The 20134-nt window shown below is 41.1% G+C and overlaps 1 protein-coding gene across 10 annotated transcripts in view; it reads left to right on the top strand.

Annotated features, from left to right (window-relative positions):
- GBF1 (golgi brefeldin A resistant guanine nucleotide exchange factor 1) overlaps positions 1-20134 on the top strand; it is a 121269-nt gene that overhangs the window by 72834 nt on the left and 28301 nt on the right. For all 10 annotated transcript variants that reach the window (XM_077877843.1, XM_077877841.1, XM_077877842.1 and 7 more), the window contains exon 4: positions 15539-15670. In XM_077877843.1, coding sequence (XP_077733969.1) covers positions 15539-15670 — 132 coding nt within the window. The remainder of the gene's footprint in view (positions 1-15538; positions 15671-20134) is intronic.

Here is a 20134-nt window from a genome sequence, read left to right as displayed (position 1 = left end):
AAGAGGAATTTGGATTGAAAAAGTTACTCCAAGTATAATGACTGCATAAAGTTGGGGTGAATTGTTCTCTTTTAAAGTATAGCAACAGAAGTTTTTAATTTCTCCTGGGCTTTCAAATTGCCTACTTAAGTTTGGGCTTGGTCTTGTACAATGTATGCAGAAAACCGCAAGGCAGAGTAAAGGACCAGAGCTTTGCCTGTATGGCTTGCCTGTATGTTACAACCTAATTGCTTTCCTTTCAATATGTGCCAATTTCCTTTAGAAGGGAGAAAACTAGTGTTTATAGAGTTGATACACATCAAACTTTGCTCTCAGTAAGACAGATGGATCAGTCTGTCCTCGGGCCTCTGCAATACATGTGAGGCCAGTCCCTGTGGGTCTCATTTAGCTCTGCTGGTCTTGTTAAGGGGCCTCACTCTTCCTCTTGGATTAGGAGGGAACCTGGGCAAACCTGATGCTTAATTCGTGTGGCAGTAGTAAAATCAATAACTAACAGTGTTTTGTCATTGGTTAGGAGGAGGAAAGGTAGAGAAGAAACTTCAATTCCAGGATAGTTGAGTTTTAAATTTTTATCTGCCATCAAACTCATGCAGTTAATAAATATATCGAGTATAACCTATAGCAATAGCATGGTATAATATTTAAGAACATAATACAGTGTTTAAGAGCATGGACTTTAGAATCCAGACAGACCTGGCTCTAAATCCTGGCTCTTTCATTTATTGAGTGATCTTGGGCAAATCACTTAACCTCTTAGCATCTTTTTCTTTTTCTTGTTTTTTTAAGAGAGAGAGCAAGCTGGGGAGGGGAGAGAGAGAGAATCTTAAGCAGGGGGGCACCTGCTTAAGTGCCTCAGTCAGTTAAGCGCCTGCCTTTGGCTCAGATCATGATTCCAGGGCCCTGGGATCCATCCCATATCAGGCTTGAGCCCAACATCAGGGAGCTTGCTTCTCCCTCTCCCTCTGTCACTTCCCCTGCTTGTGCTCTCTCCCTATCTTTCAAAGAAATAAAATCCTTAAAAACAGGAAAAAAAAAAAAAAAAAGATTCTTAAACAGGCTCCACACTCAGTAGTGCAGAGCCAGACACAGGGCTCAATCTCACAATCCTGAGATCATTACCTGAGCCAAAATCAAGACTCAGACATTTGACTGGGCCACTAACATGCCCAAGCCTTGGTTTATCTGTAAAATGGGAACAGTAATATTGTTTTTCAGAGTTCTTGGGAGGATAAAATAATCTATGTGTAATAATTATGCTTAATAATCTGTGTAGCTGTTCCTGTTGTGTGAATCAAATTAAGGTTGTTGTCCTTGGCAGTGGAATAGGATTCTTCTTGTAAGGGTGGTAGATAGCAGCTCCTAGCAGCAAGCTAAACTGGCTATTCAGGTTGGGTTGGTCATTGAGGGCTAGGATCAGCTTTAAAAAAATGAGTACTGGGACATCTGGGTGGTTCAGTGGTTAAGTGCCAGCCTTCGGTGCAGGGCATGATCCTGAAGGCCTGGGATCGAGTCCCACATCAGGTTCCCTGCATGGAGCCTGCTTTTCTGCCTATGTCTCTGCCTCTGTGTGTCTTTCATGAATAAATAAAAATCTTTAAAAAAAAATGAGTACTTAGAAAAGCGGTTTTTTTAAAGATCAAGTATTAGAAATAATTTGCCTTTCTTAGTATAAGTGGTTGGTACCATTATTTTCTGCTGGTCAGTAGATTCACTTTGTACCTAGATAAGGTAGTCATTAAGCCATCATCATATATTGTCTCTTAAGGGTCATAATATCAGAGATAATTGACCCCCCCCCTCCCAAGTCTAAAGGCCCCTGAAGAAACTAAGCTTTTGGGACAGATCTGAGAACCATTAGGGGATAGCTAAAAAAAAAGAGGATCTACTGTCAGGAGCTTAGACAAACAAGTTGGGCTTGCTTTTCTCCCAGGCTACCTTTGTAACTTACTGTGTTCTTGTGCACTTACTCCCAAACTGTACTTTGCATTTTATAAGTTTTGGAAATCTAAAGGAGACTTAAAGAATTTAAACTATTGCCACCACCACCTTCCCTAGGAAAACTCTGTGGATGAGGAAACTATGAGCCAGAGAAGTGAAGTTATTTGCCCGAGGTCACATAATTAGTACTAGGCCAAGACTGGGCCAAGTGCATTTCTTTATTTCTCCTGTTGTATAGAGCAAGGTTGCAATGGTTTGTCTGGGTTTGACCCTTTAAACCTGGAAGGTCATACATTTCTCTAAAAGCTGCCCTTTGGCAATCTTCCTTCAAGTCAGTACCTGAAGTCAAGCCTAAATCCCAATCTGACCATTCAAGGTCTGGAAGTAAAGGTATGACTAGTATGGCAGGCAGATACTCCAGTGGTTTCTGGCTTTACCAAAGTTTAGTTTTGCTCATTCTTTGAACCGCTACTCTTGATGTCCCCTAGTGACCACAAAGAGCATAGCTTCTTCCTAAAAATTCCATTTGTAGATCATTCCCAATCTTACTTTGACTTTTACAAGAAATATTCCTGGGTATAAGATAGTCAGAAAAGTAGAGTATGAGCACCTGAGACTTTTTCCTAAAATGAAATGTTCAGGCATACACAAGCCAAAAACCAAAAAGTTTTTAATGCTCAAATAATTTTGTTATGTATCTCTGGATACAGAAATATCAAGAAGGGTAAATGAGGCGCACCTGGAAGGCTCAGTGGGTTAAACGTCTACCTTTGGCTTGAGTTGTGATCCCAGGGTCTTGGGAGTGAGCCCCGCATCAGGTTCCCTGCCCAGTGGGGAGTCTACTACTCCCCCTCCCTCTCCCTCTACAGCTCCTCCTGCTTGTGCACTCTCTCTCTGTCAAATAAATGAATAAAATATTTTTTAAAAGGTGGGGGTAAATGAACTTGAGTTTTGTTTATATCATGCTCTGATGTGTTAGTCTGTTATACATGATCCACCTTGTAAATGACAATATTCTGTCTCCAGGAACATGAGCCAGTATTTGCAGGATAAAGAGGAAGGATGGGAGCAGGCTGGTGATCCTCTAGAAAGCAAGAAGGGAGAAGTAGGCTCTGAGGGCAAAAGGGTCGAGACAGGCATTTCTGAAGCCAAATGGTGTTGAAATAATATACCACAGGCCTTTTTCCTTGTCAGCGTAATCCAATTGAGAATGCCCAACCGCCCCTGACAAGAGTCACTCAGGAGTGAAGAGCTTCGCTACCAGGGAAAGCAGCTTATGTGTGCATTTTGGCTCAGGAATGTGCCAGCCCAATGCTGGCCAAATGAGAAAAGGCTGCTGCAGGCTGGAGAACCCCAACCTCCTGAGAGGATAGTGACTGCTCCCCCATAGACTAAGAAGAGAGTGTTCCCTTTTGTCTAAGGGCAGTGCTTGATGCCACATGTTGAGACCTTTGACATAAATTATCAGAGAGGGTGGCAGCTATGATGTAAAAAGAGAAAACAGTGTCAGGATTCATTCCCTTTTGAACAGGTCAGCTCATCTTGGAAAGAAGAGACGTGGGGGACATCTGCAGATTCTCAAATTGATGTTGGGCCAAACTGAGACTTCTCTGTTTTAATATCATAATATAGGGGTTTGAGCTCCCTGCTCACTGTTCTTAAACAGAGTATGGGTGGAACACTCCCAAGACATCTCTAAAGGGTTTCATTTTGCTTGGTGTTGAAGTGATTCATGAGCTTCTCCAAAAATATTTCAATAATTCTTGTTGTGATCGTTCTTATTCAACACTGCCTCGCCAGAAGTAGGAATCAGATTTGGTTTTAGAAGCAGGTGGCCTAGTCCTAGAAGGATTCCAAGTATTCTTTCTTCAATGAGGAATTGCATTTCCCCTCCTTGTACTCATTCCCTCTCATCTTGGAACATGAACCAGTCACCTTCAGAATACCCCTCTACCTGATCTGCACTCTCTGTTTACTGGACTGTTTGTGCCTTGAAGTTGACAGCCTTCCAGGGCGGGAATTTTGGCTGCTTGGCAGTGGTGTCAGATGTCTCCTTGGTTGTGAAATTATTCAGCCTGCTTACTATGAGCAGCAGCAATGGCATCTTTCCCCCTGAAGGACTCAGGCAGCTTTTCTCACTCTTCTAAAGGAGATCTAGACAATTGAATCTCATTTGCTGGCAGACTGAGCCAGGAGGCAGAACAGCAGAAACTTTACTCTTCTTGCTTCGTAGGAAGCAGTGGAGTTGAATAGCTGCAGGAACACATATTTTGGAGTCACGTGAACCTGGATTTGATTCTCATTTCAACCACTTGTTAGTTGTACAGTCTTAGCTGGTGGGTAGACCTACTTCCTGAGTATCGTTTTCATCTTCAAAATGGGGATAATTATGAAGAGAGAAGGTATATATGGTACTTACACATGGCATGGCACAAGATAATAAATAGTAGCTACTATTGTTACTGTTATTTTTATCTCTTTTAAAAGGAGGGTGAATATTTCAATCATTTGTTTAGACATTTTTTTAATACTGATTGATAATCAATCAATCTTTATTTATTTTTTATTTATTCAGAGAGAGAGAGAAAGGCAGAGGGAGAAGCAGGCTCCATGCGGGGAGCCCAACGTGGGACTCGATCCTGGGTCTCCAGGATCACACCCCGGGCTGCAGGCAGCACTAAACCGTTGCGCCACCGGGACTGTCCATTTGTTTAGAAAAGAGAAGCCTCTGGGGTGCCTGGGTGGCTCAGTGATTGAGCGTCTGTCAGCCTTTGGCTCAGGTTATGATCCAGGGTTCTGGGATCGAGTACCACATTGGGCTCCCCGCGGGGAGTCTGTTTCTCTCTCTGCCTATGTCTCTGCCTCTCAGTGTCTCTCATGAATAAATAAATAAAAAAGATGTGGTTTATGTATACAATGGAATATTACTCAGCCATTAGAAATGACAAATACCCACCATTCGCTTCAACGTGGATGGAACTGGAGGGCATTATGCTGAGTGAAATGGGTCAATTGGAGGACAAACATTATATGTTCTCATTCATTTGGGGAATATAAATAATAGTGAAAGGGAATATAAGGGAAGGGAGAAGAAATGTGTGGGAAATATCAGAAAGGGAGACAGAACATAAAGACTCCTAACTCTGGGAAACGAACTAGGGGTGGTGGAAGGGGAGGAAGGCAGGGGATGGGGGTGAATGGGTGACGGGCACTGAGGGGGGGCAACTTGATGGGATGAGCACTGGGTGTTATTCTGTATGTTGGCAAATTGAACACCAATAAAAAATAAATTTATTATAAATAAATAAATAAATAAATAAATAAATCCTTAAAAAAAATAAAAGAGCTATTCCAAATTGCACCATACGTAACAACCACTAGTTATCTTGGTATCTGTCCTTAATTTTTATTCCTTTTAGGGTTTAGTAATCAAAGATAGAAGGCTGGGAGCCTGGATGGCTCAGTTGGTTAAGTGTCTGCCTTTGGATCAGGTCATGATCCCAGAGTACTGGGATCGAGCTCCACATTGGGCTCCCTGCTTCGTTTGAAGCCTGCTTCTCCCTCTCCCTCTGCTGCTCCCCCTACTTGTGTGCTCGCTCGCTCACTCTCTCTCTCTTTCCCTCCCCCTCCCTCTCTCTGTCAAATAAAGAAATAAAATCTTTAAAAAAAAAGGCTTGCCTTTGATGTTTTTGATAATTACTTAGATCTTAAGAAATAAACTGAATAGGGGCACCTGGGTGGCTCAGTCAGTTAAATGTCTTGACTCTTGATTTCAGCTCAGGTCATGATCTCAGGGTTATGGGATCAAGCCCCACATTGGATTCCATGCTCTGTGTGGAGTGTTTCTCCCTCTCCCTCTGCTCCTCCCTCTGCATGCATGCTTGTGCTCTTTCTCTCTCTCTAAAATAAATAAGATCTTAAAAAAAAAAAACAAAAAAAACTCATAGTAACTTACAGTATTAAGAACCCTGAACTGAGACCCAGAGCTAAAACACTAGAATAATATCTTAGTTATATCTGTTACACATTTACTGTATTCCATGCATGTACAATATATTTTAATTATATTTAAATGAGATAATTTATGTAAATTACCAAGCACAGTGCCTGACAGATAGTATATGCTCAGTAAATGTTAGCTCCTGTTAATTTATTTTTAAACATAATTTTAATTCTTTAACATCTATTTTACAGGTGATAAAATACAGGCTTAAAAAAATTTAGAAAAAAAAAATAGAAAAAAAAAATTTAGTGTCGGACAGCCCTGGTGGCGCAGCGGTTTAGCGCCGCCTGCAGCCCGGGGTGTGGTCCTGGAGATCGGGGATCGAGTCCCACATCAGGCTTGTTGCATGGAGCCTGCTTCTCCCTCTGCCTGTGTCTCTGCCTCTCTCTCTCTCTCTCTCTCTGTGCCTCTATGAATAAATGAAATCTTTAAAAAAAAATTTAGTATCTAGGGCAGCCCTGGTGGCCTAGCGGTTTAGCGCTGCCTGCAGCCCAGGGTGTGATCCTGGAGACATAGGATCGAGTCCCACCTCAGGCTCCCTGCGTGGAGCCTGCTTTTCCCTCTGTCTGTGTCTCTGCATCTCTCTTTATCTCTGTGTGTGTGTCTCTTATGAACAAATAAAATCTTTAAAAAAACAAAAAATAAAATAAATAGATAAAAAATTTAGTATCTATCACACAACCATTAAGTTGCCCAACTAGAATTTGAATCCTATTCAAAAGTCCATGTTTTCACCTAGTGCCCTCAACCTCCAGTCCTGGTTCTAACACTAACTGATTTTGTAGCATTGTACAAAATACTTAACCTTTCTAAATCATAATTATCTCATTTGTAAATTATTTTTAGGGCCTATTTTAGCCATAGTATCCTAGGATTTGGAGGATTTTCTAGAATGACCAGTTGAAAATTATGCTTTATTTTTCTAGAGCACTGTTACTCAAAGTATAATCTGTAAACTATTTTAGGTGCCTAAATTGTTGTTTAGTACATGATAGGATGTATACAGAAATTGTGGGAAAGCATTTAGAAATTTTTATAATATCTTAAGAGTAATTTTATATATGTTGATTGTAATAATAAAGTGGAGTTTATGTCTTTTTTTTTCTTAAGATTTTTTAAAAAAATTATTCATGAGAGAGAGAGACAGAGACATAGGCAGAAGGAGAAGCAGGCTCCCTTCGGGGAGCCTGATGCAGGACTCAATCCCAGGACCCCAGGATCAGGACCTGAGCCAAAGGCAGATGCTCAACTCCTGAGCCACCAGGCATCCCTATGTCTTTGTTTTAAAAACATCATTCTCTAGCAGTTCATTTTATTGTAATTTATAATATGATGAGTCTGCAGTGGATTGACATTAAGGAAAAAAATAAATTGGCCTTAACCACAGACTGTTTGAGAAGCACTATTTTAGAGACCATCTAAACATCTTAACAGGATTTTTAATTGAAATTCCAGGACTGGTGTTTTGTTTTGTTTTGTTTTTTAAACATGTTCACACACACACAAAAAAATGTTCACAAAGAGGTACCTCTTAATTCACGTCCTCACTAGTGGTACTCTGCTAGTAGCACAGTCTCCCCTGCTGTGTCTGTCCCACACCCCTAGCACCAAAAACTGCAGGGGTTTTCCTGTTAGAATATCTTTGATGCTCCTAGCAATTAGTAGTTGAACATAGAGAGCAAAACTCCAATTCAGCCTAGACCAAACCCTTGGAAAGTTAATTTTATATATCACAATTCTCTTTTCTTTGTAGGGGTATGGGAGTGAGGGTGATAGTGAATGTTCCTGGTGGGTTCATTAAAAATTCCAACTCTGGCTGGCTCAGTTGGTTGGTGTGCTTCTTTTTTTTTTTTTAATTTTTTTTTTAAATTTATTTATGATAGTCACAGAGAGAGAGAGAGAGAGAGAGAGAGGCAGAGACACAGGCAGAGGGAGAAGCAGGCTCCATGCACCAGGAGCCCGACGTGGGATTTGATCCTGGGTCTCCAGGATCGCACCCTGGGCCAAAGGCAGGGGCTCAACCGCTGTGCCACCCAGGGTTCCCAGTTGGTGTGCTTCTTAATCTCAGTTGGGGTTGTGAGTTTGAGCCCCACCTTGAGTACAGAGAATATTTAAAAATAAATTCTTAAAAAAAAAGTCCAGCTGTCCTAGTTTTCTATCACTAAGTCTCCATAAAGCATTGATTCACAGAATAGTGTCAGAATGAACGTATTTTAGTGGTTTATATTTCAACTACCTAATTTGACAGATGAGTTTGGGTGTCATATACCTACTATTGGTAGTAGTGAAACTAATGATCCCTTTTCCATTGACTGGATTATATATACTCTGCGAGGGCCACATCGAGAACCTCTAGAGAATTCTCTAGGAACTTTGTCCAAACCTTTATATGGTATCACTCATGTCAACCCGGCCTTTCATGCCATAGTGAGTTCTTCCACCTTATGAAGCAGAAGATTAGCAAATAAAAACTACCAACATATTAAAAGAATAATATATACCAAGACTAAGTGAGGTTTAGGGGCACCTGAGTGACTCAGTCTGTTAAGCATCTGCCTTCAGCTCAGGTCATGGTTCCAGGGTTCTGGGATTGAACCCCACATCAGGCTCCCTGTTCAGTGGGGAGCCTGCTTCTCCCTCCCCCTCTGCTGCACCCCTGTTCCATCTCTCTCTCTCAAATAAATAAAATCTGAAAATCAATTAATCTACCATATTTTCCTTCTAAAGAAGGAAAAAAACCACTTGATCATATAAATTGATGAAGAAAAGAAATTTGATAAGATAGAAAATCCATTCCTGATAATAAACATCTACAAAAAACTTATGACTAACATCATACACTATGGTAAAACAATGAATGCATTTACCCTAAAGGTGACAGCAAGGAAAGTGGTCTACTTTCATAGTACTGGAAATCCCAGCCAGTGCAGTGAAATAAGAAAAGGAAATAAAAGGCATGTAAATTGGAAAGTAAGAAATAAAACTCACTGTATGCAGATAACATAATGGTCCATGTAGAAAACACCAAGGAATCTATAAAACCAAAACTAAAAAATCCTAGAACTAATAAGTGAGTTTAGTAAGGTCACAGGATAAAGTCAACACACAAAATTCAGTCACATTTTGTGGGATGCCTGGGTGGCTCAGTGGTTGAGCATCTGCCTTTGGCTTGAGTCATGATTCCAGGGTCCTGGGATCAAGTCCCACATTGGGATCCCCACAGGGAGCCTGCTTCTCCCTCTGCCTGTATCTCTACCTCTCAGTGTGTGTGTTTCTCATGAATAAATAAATAAAATCTTAAAAAAACAAAAATCAGGGCAGCCTGGGTGGCTCAGTGATTTAGTGCCACCTTCAGCCCAGGGCGTGATCCTGGAGACTCAGGATCGAGTCCTGCATCGGGGTCCTTGCGGGGAGCCTACTTCTCCCTCTGCCTGTGTCTCTGCCTCTCTCTCTCTCTGTGTGTGTGTGTGTCTTCTATGAATGAATAAACAAAATCTTTAAAAAAACATCAGTCTCATTTTGTCTCTTTGGTCTCAGCCACACAAGTGAAATGACAAAGGGGATAGCATTTGGAAAGCATTGAAGTAAGATATACACATTGTGTTGCCACTGTGGCTCTAAGGCCTACCACCTTCAGAAGTAAACCTATGGCAAATGGGACAATCCTACCAAACAGAAAAGAAGCATAACTGGAGTGCCAAGGCTAAAGATGAATACCAGGGCACCTGGGTGGCACAGTCAGTTAAGCATCCTACTCTTGGTTTCAGCTCAGGTCGTGATCTTAGGGTGGTGGGATTGAGCCCCACATCTGGCTCTATGCTCAGTGAGGAGTCTGCTTCATTTTCTCTCCCCCTCCTGCCCCTCCACCCACCCCCACACACACTCTCTCTCTCTCTCTCTCTCTCCCTCTCTTTCTTTTTCTCTCTCCTCTCACTCTAAAATAAATAAATCTTAAAAAACAACAATGAAATACCACTGGGACTGGTTGAATGAGGTACCTCAAAATTGTATTGTAACATCTGTATCTGAACTGCAGATTCAGGCATGGATTCTTTGAAGGAACAACACTTATGCCCAGGAAGGCAGCTCTTGCAGCATCCAGTTCATCTTTAGGATTTCAGTGATTGGTCACATAATAAATGTTCTGATTTAAAACAACAACAACAGGGACCTCTGGGTGGCTCAGCAGTTTAGCGCCTGCCTTTGGCCCTGGGTGTGATCCTGGAGTCCCTGAATCCAGTCCCACATTGGGCTCCCTGCGCAGAGCCTGCTTCTCCCTCTGCTATGTCTCTGCCTCTCTCTCTCTGTCTCTCTCATGAATAAATAAATAAAATATTTTAAAAAATTAAAACAACAACAACAAAAGTAAGTCACATTTCTATTTATTAAAAATGATTATCTGGGATCTGAAATTGAAATACAATACCATTTACAAGCATACCAAATAAAATTCTTAAGTATACATGTTATAAAACATATATAGAATCTGTATGCTGAAAATTATAATACACTGATGAAAGAAATTAAGAAGATATAAAGAAACTACCATATCCATGGGTTGGTAGGCAGGCACAATTTAGTAACGATGGCATTTCTTCCCAAAGTAATCTATAGACTCAGTGCAACTCCTATCAAATACCCAGCAAAATTGTTTGTAAATATAGACAATTTATGTTGAAATGGAAAGGCAGGGGCTCCTGGGTGGCTCAGTCGGTTAGACATTGGCCTTTGGCTCCGGTCATGATCTCAGGGATCCTAAGATCCAAGCCCTGTGTTGGCCTCCCTGCTTGGCGGGGAGTCTGCTTCTCTCTCTCCCTCTGCCTGCCACTCCCCCAACTTGTGCTCTCCCTCTCTCTGTCAAATAAATAAATTAAATCTTAGAAAGGAAAGGAGGGAGGAGGGGAGGGGAAGGAACTAGAATGCTGAAAGAAGTATTAAAAAAAAAAAAAGTTGGGGATCCCTGGGTGGCGCAGCGGTTTGGCGCCTGCCTTTGGTCCAGGGCGCGATCCTGGAGACCCGGGATCAAATCCCACGTCGGGCTCCCGGTGCATGGAGCCTGCTTTTCCCTCTGCCTATGTCTCTGCCTCTCTCTCTCCCCTCTGTGTGACTATCATAAATAAGTAAAAAAAAAAAATTAAAAAAAGTTGGAAGGATCACACGAGTCTGATTTTAAGACAGAATATAGTTAATCAAGACAGTTTGCTTTCAGAGAGTTAGATACACAGATCAATGGAACAGAATATACTTACAAAAATAAGGTCAAATAATGATTGGCAAAGCTGCAATGATAACTCAATGGCAAAGAATTTTTTTCAACAAATGTTGGAACAAATGGACATCCATATGCAAAACAAAACAAAACAAAAAAGAACTTCCATGGAAACCTCACACATTATAGAAAAATTAACTCAAAATAGGTTACAGATGTAAACAATAAGCATAAACCTTTATATCTTTTAGAGGAAAACACAGGAAAAATCTTTGTGGGATTATGCAGAGAGTACTTAGATATGACACCAAAACCACAATGCACAAAAGAAAAAAACCTGACACACCAGACCTGATAAAAAGTAAAAACCTGCTCTATGAGAGATACCATTAAGATACTGAAAAGACCAGCTGCAGACTGGGAGAAAATATTTGTAAATCATTGTGTTGCCAATAAAAGCCTGAATCTAGAATAGATAAAGAAGTCTCTAAAATCAACAGCAAGGGGCAGCCCTGGTGGCGCAGCGGTTTGGTGCCGCCTGCAGCCTGGGGTGTGATCCTGGAGACCCGGGATCGAGTCCCACATCGGGCTCCCTGCATGGAGCCTGCTTCTCCCTCTGTCTGTGTCTCTGCCTCTCTCTCTCTCTGTGTCTATGAATAAATAAATAAAATCTTTTTAAAAAATAAAAAAATAAAATCAACAGCAAGAAAACATACAATTCAATTTTAAAAATGGGGTCATGATGGGGCACCTGGGTGGCTCAGTCAGTTAAGCTTAGGTCATGATCCCAGGGTCCTGGAATGGAGCCCTGCATCAGGCTCCTTGCTCAGCACGGAGCCTGCTTCTCCCTCTCCCTCTGCTTGCTGTTCCCACTGCTTGTTCTCTCTGTCAGATATATAAATGAAATCCTTTAAAAAAAAATGGAGTAAAGACTTGAACAGACAGGTCAACCAAAAAAGCATACATGGATGGCGTATAAGCACATGAAAAAGATGTTCAGGGAAAGGCGTATAAGCACATGAAAAAGATGTTCAGGGAAAGGCAAATTTAAACCACCATCTACCCACCTACTAGGATGGCTTAAATAAAAATACTGAAAATACCAAGTACTGGAGAGGATATGGAGAAACCAGAATTCTCATTGCTGGTGGGAATGCAAAGTGATACAGAAACTCTGGAAAACAGTTTGGCAGTTTCTTATAAAGCTAAACATACACTTATCCTTTGACTCAGAAATCCCACTCCTGAGTGTTTATCCTAGAGAAATGCAAACCATTGTCCTTCACACAAAAAACTATACACAAACGTTAATAGCCGTTTTACTCAAAATTGCCTCAAACTGGAGAAGCCAAATGTCCTTCAATTAGTAAATGGAGGGATCCCTGGGTGGCGCAGCGGTTTGGCGCCTGCCCTTGGCCTAGGGCGCGATCCTGGAGACCCAGGATCGATTTCCACGTCGTGCTCCCGGTGCATGGAGCCTGCTTCTCTCTGCCTGTGTCTCTGCCTCTCTTTCTCTCTCTGTGACTATCATAAATAAATAAAAATTAAAAAAAAAAACACCTTTAAAAAAAATTAGTAAATGGATAAACTGTGGTACATACACACGATGGAATACTACACAACAATAAAAAGGGACCAAACTGTTGAGCAGCAGTTTAGATGAATCCCAAAGGCATCATGCTGAGTCAAAGAAGCCAGTCTCAAAAGTAACATACTGTATGATTTCATTTCATGACCCTCTTGATAAAACTGTGGTGATAGTTGACTGACAGGTGTGCGAGTGGGGAGGAGGGTGTGACTATAAAGAAATAAGAGGAAGGTTTCTGGGGCAATGAAACTGTTCTGTGTCCCAGTTGTCACATTAGGTTAAAATTTATAGAACACTATACCAGCAATAGTTGGTTTTACCAAATTAAAAGAAAATGCACATGGCTCTGGAAGTGTCAAACTATGGCTGTGAAATTTCCCTAGTCTTTCACCATGAAGGAAGACATGAAGAAACTATTCTTACAGCAACTGGATGAAAGCTCAAAAAATGTTTCCTTTCTAACCTCTCAAAGATTATTTTTCCGTCTAGACTTTTATATCTCAGCTATACTTACCATGGCCATATTTTTAAAATGACACACCAAATCATATGTAATAATGTTTCTAAAGCAGCAAGACTAGATGACTTTATATTTATAAAATATATCTTATAAAAGTGTTTTATATATTTGTTTTTCCTAGTATTTCTATTCCTTACATCTCAACCCTCTACCACCTCACATACACAAAGGTTTTTGTCTAGGTTTTTCCTGCAAATTGTACATCTCTAGGTGGGGGTAGCTGGGGGATAAGAAGCAGGTTTTATACAGCTGATGTGATCACTGTACATACAGGCTTGGAAAATGCTACCCAATCTGCCAATTAATTAAAGCATTAATCAGAGGAGCAACCGGGCCCAGGGAACTGTTTACTCAAAGAGGGAGGTGGTAGGAAATGAGTGGGAGCTCCCTACATTTGCATGAAAATGAAGGTACTTAGAAAACCTAGCTTTCTTTTGTCTCTAAAGGTGGGCAGCCTTGATCACGTCCTCAAATCTTTCTGGGCAATTTAGGAAGCCTTTTTAGGGAGCTGGTCTCTGAAAGATGAAAGCATAACAGACTCTAGAAAAACAAATTCTATAGAGTAGGGTAGAGAACAAAGTCATTGCAGTCTATATTCTTAGAGCTGAAATGAAGCCTTCTAAATTCAGGAGTTTGTGCTGGTAGGTAGAATAGATGTCATGGTTTCACAAGTTTTGAAACCATGTATATAGACTGTGTTAAAATCCCAGCTTTGGTGCTTATTAGCTATGTGTTTGGGGCCAATTATGTAGTTTATCTAAGCTTTATTTTTCTCATCTGTAAAATGAAGATTATGAGTTGCTCCTTTAGCCCTTTACTTTGTGCTAGGCAAAAAGGCAGCCGAAGAGTAGTTAGGACCTTCCAAGCTTACAAACTGTCTCTAAGAGTAGTGACTGCACAGGCTTTTGTTCTTTTTAGGCTTATTTTTCAGCAAGGGACTAGAAGCCTCAATGTTTTCCCTCATCTTCCTGGGATGTGCTACATTCTTTATCTCTAAGAGAAGTGACCTTAACCATAACAGAGAAAAAAAAAAAAAAAGGTAGCTCACCTTGGGACCTCTTTGGCCACATTGGCTATACTTGAGATGAAGTTTATCTATGTGCAACTAGGAAGAGTGGTGAAATGGACATGGAAAATTGACCCAACAGTATTTGATGATATTAAAGAATTACTGTTAACATTTAAATTGTGGTAAAATATATATAACAAAATTTACCATCTTAACCATTTTATTGCTATTTACTTATTTATTTTTAAGTGGATTCATCCATGCCCAGCGTGGAGCCTGATGCGAGGCTTGAACTCAAGACCTTGCTATCAAGGGCAGCCCAGGTGGCTCAGCGGTTTAGCACCACGTTCAGCCCAGGATGTGATCCTGGAGACCTGGGATTGAGTCCCACATCGGGCTCCCTGCATGGAGCCTGCTTCTCCCTCTGCCTGTGTCTCTGTCTTTCTTTCTCTCTCTCTGTGTCTCTCATGAATAAATAAATAAAATCTTAAAAAAAAAAACCAACAACAACAACCTGATATATCAAGACCTGAGCTAAGAACAAGAGTGGGACTCTTAACTTATCGAGCCACCCCGGTGCCCCTATTGCTACTTTTTAAAGCATGATAATGATACTGTGTTTTGGGGGGGGGGGAGGGAGGGTGGTTAAGATTTATTTATTTGAAAGAAAGCACAACTGGAAGGGGCAGAGGGAGAGTAAGGGAGAGAATCTCAAGCAGAGTGCACTGAGTGCTGAGCTCAGTGCAGGGCTCAATCTCACGATCCTAAGATCACGACCCAAGCTGAAATGAAGAGTTAGATGCCTAACCAACTGCACCACCCAGGCACCTCAATACTGTAGCGTTTTTGTTTTTTTTTGTTTTTTTTTTTTTAAAGATTTTATTTATTTATTCATGATAGTCACACAGAGAGAGACAGAGAGGCAGAGACACAGGCAGAGGGAGAAGCAGGCTCTATGCACCGGGAGCCCGATGTGGGATTCGATCCCGGGTCTCCAGGATCACGCCCCGGGCCAAAGGCAGGCGCCAAACCGCTGCGCCACCCAGGGATCCCGCGTTTTTGTTTTTTAACTTCTTAATCTTTGAGCTACATACTAAAAATTTTACAGGTAAAATGATACAGTGTCTGTGATGATTTAAGCTAATTCAGAGGAAGGAAGATTGGCCCAGTAACTAAGAATTCTAGCCTTATGGCACAAATAAGAAGGGTCTTTTTCTAGGGTTTAGCGTTTGTCAGATGGCATCCCTTCATTCCTGTTTCTTTTCGTGCAGAACTCTCCGAAATTGAACCCAATGTGTTCCTCCGTCCATTTCTGGAAGTGATTCGCTCTGAAGATACCACTGGCCCTATCACTGGACTGGCACTTACCTCTGTCAACAAGTTCCTGTCCTATGCACTCATAGGTAAGAACTCAGGCCTTGTTAGATGACCACAGTACTTCCTGCCTTTCGTGGGGTGGTCAGGTTTTAGACAGTGAGCTGGTGATAATGGAAAGTTTCTCCTAGCCATCTGTTTCCTTGTAGGAGAGAAGTAAGACTCTTAATTGGTTACTCATCATGCTAATTGAAGGGGTTTGTTTTGTTTTGTTTTGTTTTGAAGATTTTATTTATTTATTTATGAAAGACACACACACACAGAGAGGCAAAGACATAGGCAGAGAGAAGCAGGCTCCATGCAGGGAGCCTGATGTGGGACTTGATCCCAGGACTTCACGATCACACCCCAGGCCAAAAGGCCAGTGCTCAACCTCTGAGCAACCCAGGCATCCCTCATCATGCTAATTGACTCAGGTCATGGAGAGTGGGGAGGAAGAAGGGGTTATGTATACTTATTTTAAGAAGATAAAGAGGTGACTAAAAGAAAAATGAATGATTTTTCCTCTCTCAATGTTCCTTCTTCTTCCTTAGGCAAATAATGTTGACAGGCTGGTTTGAATCTTTCTATACCTTTCTTTACACATATATAAATATATGTAAAGTACCATTTAAAAAAATAGGATTATGTGCTACGGATTTTCTTTTTTTCCACTTAATAGTATTAATGTAGAAAGATGTACGTGAAAAAAAAGATGTATGTGATATAATTATCTATCTGATTTATTCTTTTTTCTTCCAGTTTTATTGAGATATGATTGTATTAGTTTAAGGTATACAGCATAATGACTAGTATACATATTAGTTAACACTCAACACCTCATATAGTTTCAGATTTTTTTTTTCTTGTGATGAGGACTTTTAAGATCTATTCTCTTACCAACTTTCAAATATACAATGTAGTTTTGCTAGCTTTGGCAGCACATATACAAATATACAATGTAGTATTTTTAATTATAGTTACAATGTTTTACATTTCATCCCCAGAATTTATGTATCATATAACTGGAAGTTTATATGGGTATCCTATTTTGAGCCACTTTAAATAATGTTAAAATAAGCATTCTTGTTCATATGTCCTTATTTATTAATTTTCCTTTGTATGACAGATTCCTATACTTGAAATTTTTGGATTAATGGCCATGTGCATATTATATTTTCATAGGTACTATCAGCTTTCCTAGAAAATCATAGTTATCTATACTTCCAACAGTAATGTTTGAGAATTTCCATTTCCCCACCCTCTCACCAGCACTGAATATTAGATTCTTCATTTGTGCTAATTTGATGAGTAAAAACTGGTATTTTATTGTTTTTATGTATTTTTAAGTTAAACATTTGAGTTTCCTCTTTTCCTGTTATTTTATTGAGTTTTATTTTTCTTACTAATTTGTAGGAGTTCTTTGTATAGTGGGAATATTAGTCCATTGTCTATCAGGGTATTATAAATATTTTCTCCCAATCTAGCCGAAATATTTTATTCAGGCTGTTTATCTCTGAATTTGTTTATGCTGTATTTTTCAGATTCCTTTGTAGTTGGATCCTGAATTCCTTTTCTCTTATTGCTAGCCCATGCACAAGGGTGAGGAACTTAGAAAATAGGCAGCTGTCTTTCTTTCTAAGTAAGGAGACAAGAAAAGAGACCGTTTAGGCTGTAGCCAGCCAGGAAAAAAAAAAAAAAAAATGGCCTTCAGTTCAGGGCAATAAAACCCTTTATCTTTTCTAGAAAATGGGATTTGCTTAGCTGAAGCATTCAGGACCCTTAGAAATCCTGGGTGCCAGCTAAGTTCTGAAGAGGTGCATCAGCTTCTCTAGGCACTAGTCCTAGCTTCATACTTTTCCTAAGCAAAAAAAAATCCCTCAGCTACTTTCAGCCTTGCCCTGAGCACCACCTGCAGGTCATCTCTCTCCAGCCGCCCTCTGTTTCTTCCCTTTAGTCTCTTGTAGTGTTATTCTCTCCCCCTTCCTGGTCTTGGCAGACAGGCTTGTCATTGGAGACCTCAGGCCAGCTGGTCATTGAAGTTTCCTGTGGTGGGAAAAGAGAATGCTGGAGGTGGTGATTGCAGTGGGCATGAGAAAGAGGGCAGGAAGGAGTGAATGAAAGCCAGAAGGCAAAGGAGTTGAGATTGGCAAATTTGCCTGCAGTCTGCTCCAGAGTGACCAGGAAAGGACATTCTAAGGAAGGGGTCCTGGGGCAGACAAGTTCTGCTAAGTAATCCTAAACCAAACAATCTTTTGTTTAGGCTATCCTGGAAGAAATAGCCCTCACCCCTCAATCCTGTGACCCAAGGCTTCTAGGATTATTTTAGATCCTACTCCAAGGATCACCTTTTGTTTGGCCCTACACAGCTGCCAGACTAGGATTCGTGCCACTGATTACCTGACAGGCTCTGCTGTAGTTCTAAAAACCTGTCACTCTTGGGACACTTGGGTGGCTCAGCAGTTGAGCATCTTCCTTTGGCTCAGGGCAAGATCCTGGAGTCCCAGGATCAAGTCCCACATTGGGCTCCCTGCATGGGGCCTGCTTCTCCCTCTGCCTGTGTCTCTGCCTCTCCCTGTGTGTCTCTTATGAATAAATAAATAAAATCTTAAAACAAAACAAAACAAAACAAAACGGGCAGCCCCAGTGGTGCAGCGGTTTAGCGCCACCTGCAGCCCGGGGTGTGATCCTGGAGACCCGGGATCGAGTCCTACGTTGGGCTCCCTGCATGGAGCCTGCTTCTCCCTCTGCCAGTGTCTCTGCCTCTCTCTCTCTCTCTCTGCATGAATAAATAAATAAAATCTTAAAAAAAAAAAAAAAACTGTCACTTTTACCTGCCTTTTTAGAAAATTAACTTTGCTACTTCATTCAACCTCAGAGGATAAGAGCTACAAAGAGATCAGTTAAACTACTTTAACAAGGGAGATTACTGAAAGAGGGGAAGAAATAGACCCCTGGGAGCCTTGTGATGTGGAAGCAACACTGCCATTCACTGAGCTCTGAAACACCATACAACACTGAAGACCTGAATTTTCCTGTGCTAGGAAGGGTCCTGCTGTGGCCCCTGTTGGCCTGAATAAAGATGGTCGGGCAGGGCTGAGAGAGAAGACTCAGGCCAAGGACCTACAGAGTATAGAATGAGTTGAATGGGAGAAACATGGAGACAGTTGGAGTAATAGAAGTGGCTGAGTCACCCATATACTATATATTATCATGAAATTGGCTTCCTTGTATATGACCTCTAAGTAACCACCCCTGATGCTGAGTAGGGCAATGCTGTAAGGACGAATTGAGTCTTTGGCCAGGTGTCAGAGAGTAATCAGGACGGAAGATAAAGATGAAAACCATTACAATTAATGAAAGTCTTTAGGCTAATTGTTGCAAGGGAAATATTCTGGTTTCTCACCTATCCCCCTGAGCTTTAGGTTTGGGAACTCTGTTAAATTTCAGGTACCAGGAAAGAGAAAATGGTAGGATGTCTTTTAATTCCCACCACTTAAAACTCACAGGTGCTCCTATATTATACTATGCCCCCTCTGGAGCAACTTTTTTGGTCACTTGCAAAGCTTTGTAATGTTTTTGCGTTTTTTTCCTACTTATGTTTCCCTTTCAAGAATAATCCAGGCAGTTCTGTGGGGACTTTTGTAGGTCTTGATGGAGGCCCCTTCTTTGGTTCTCCTTGTGGATATTTAACACATGAATGGGAGCAGTTTCCCCGTTGGCAGCATTTGTGTTAGTTTCTAGCGGGGCTGGTTGTCTGAGCTATCTTCTCCCCTCTTCACTGTTGAAATTCTCTCGTCCTCCTCCTCCCCAGTCAGCCAGGCTCTAGTTATGTTTAGTTTGTTCCGTTTCTCTTCTAATACCTGTTTAGTTAAGCTGGTAAAATGATTCTTGCTTCATGTCACATAGTTTTAAATAAGAATGAAACCAAAGCAAGAACAGGTCTCTGATTTGTTGTAATGTGGTACCCAGATTTAGTATTGGCAGAGGGACTGTCCATTTCTTTCCCCTACTCCCCTACCCTGCTTACACCTGAACACAAAACTCTAAAAGCAACCAGAGAGAGATGTGTTGAAAGAGAATACATGAACAGAGAAAGGCTACAACGTTGGTGTTCAAAGGTCTCACCCTACTTGGCCCTTGCTATGGGTCAAAAACTCGTATTTCTAGGCCCTTCCTCTGTGGAATGAGTAGCCTTACACCAGTGAATCCAAAGTATGATTCCTCTGACCAGCAGCATTAACTTCTCCTGGGATCTGGTTAGAAATGCAAATTCTCAGGCCCCACTAAATCAAAAGTCTGAGTGGGCTCAGTAATTTGTATTTTTAACAAGTCTAATGGGTGATTCTGATAATATCCTTAAGTTTGAGAACCACCATTTTACATAGTGCAATTTGTACTGAGGAGCTGGTTAAATCTTTATGGGCAAAATTCTCAGGTAGCTCAAGTAGTAGCCATGGGTTAGGAAATTGCAGAGGAGAAAGAACAGTCTCTCAAAGCAGTCCCTATACAGG

This window comes from Canis aureus, chromosome 29, assembly GCF_053574225.1.
Source record: "Canis aureus isolate CA01 chromosome 29, VMU_Caureus_v.1.0, whole genome shotgun sequence".
Taxonomy (NCBI): Eukaryota; Metazoa; Chordata; class Mammalia; order Carnivora; family Canidae; genus Canis; species Canis aureus.
The sequence above is the reverse complement of the archived record's forward strand: the minus strand, read 5'-3'. Positions and strand labels throughout refer to the sequence as shown.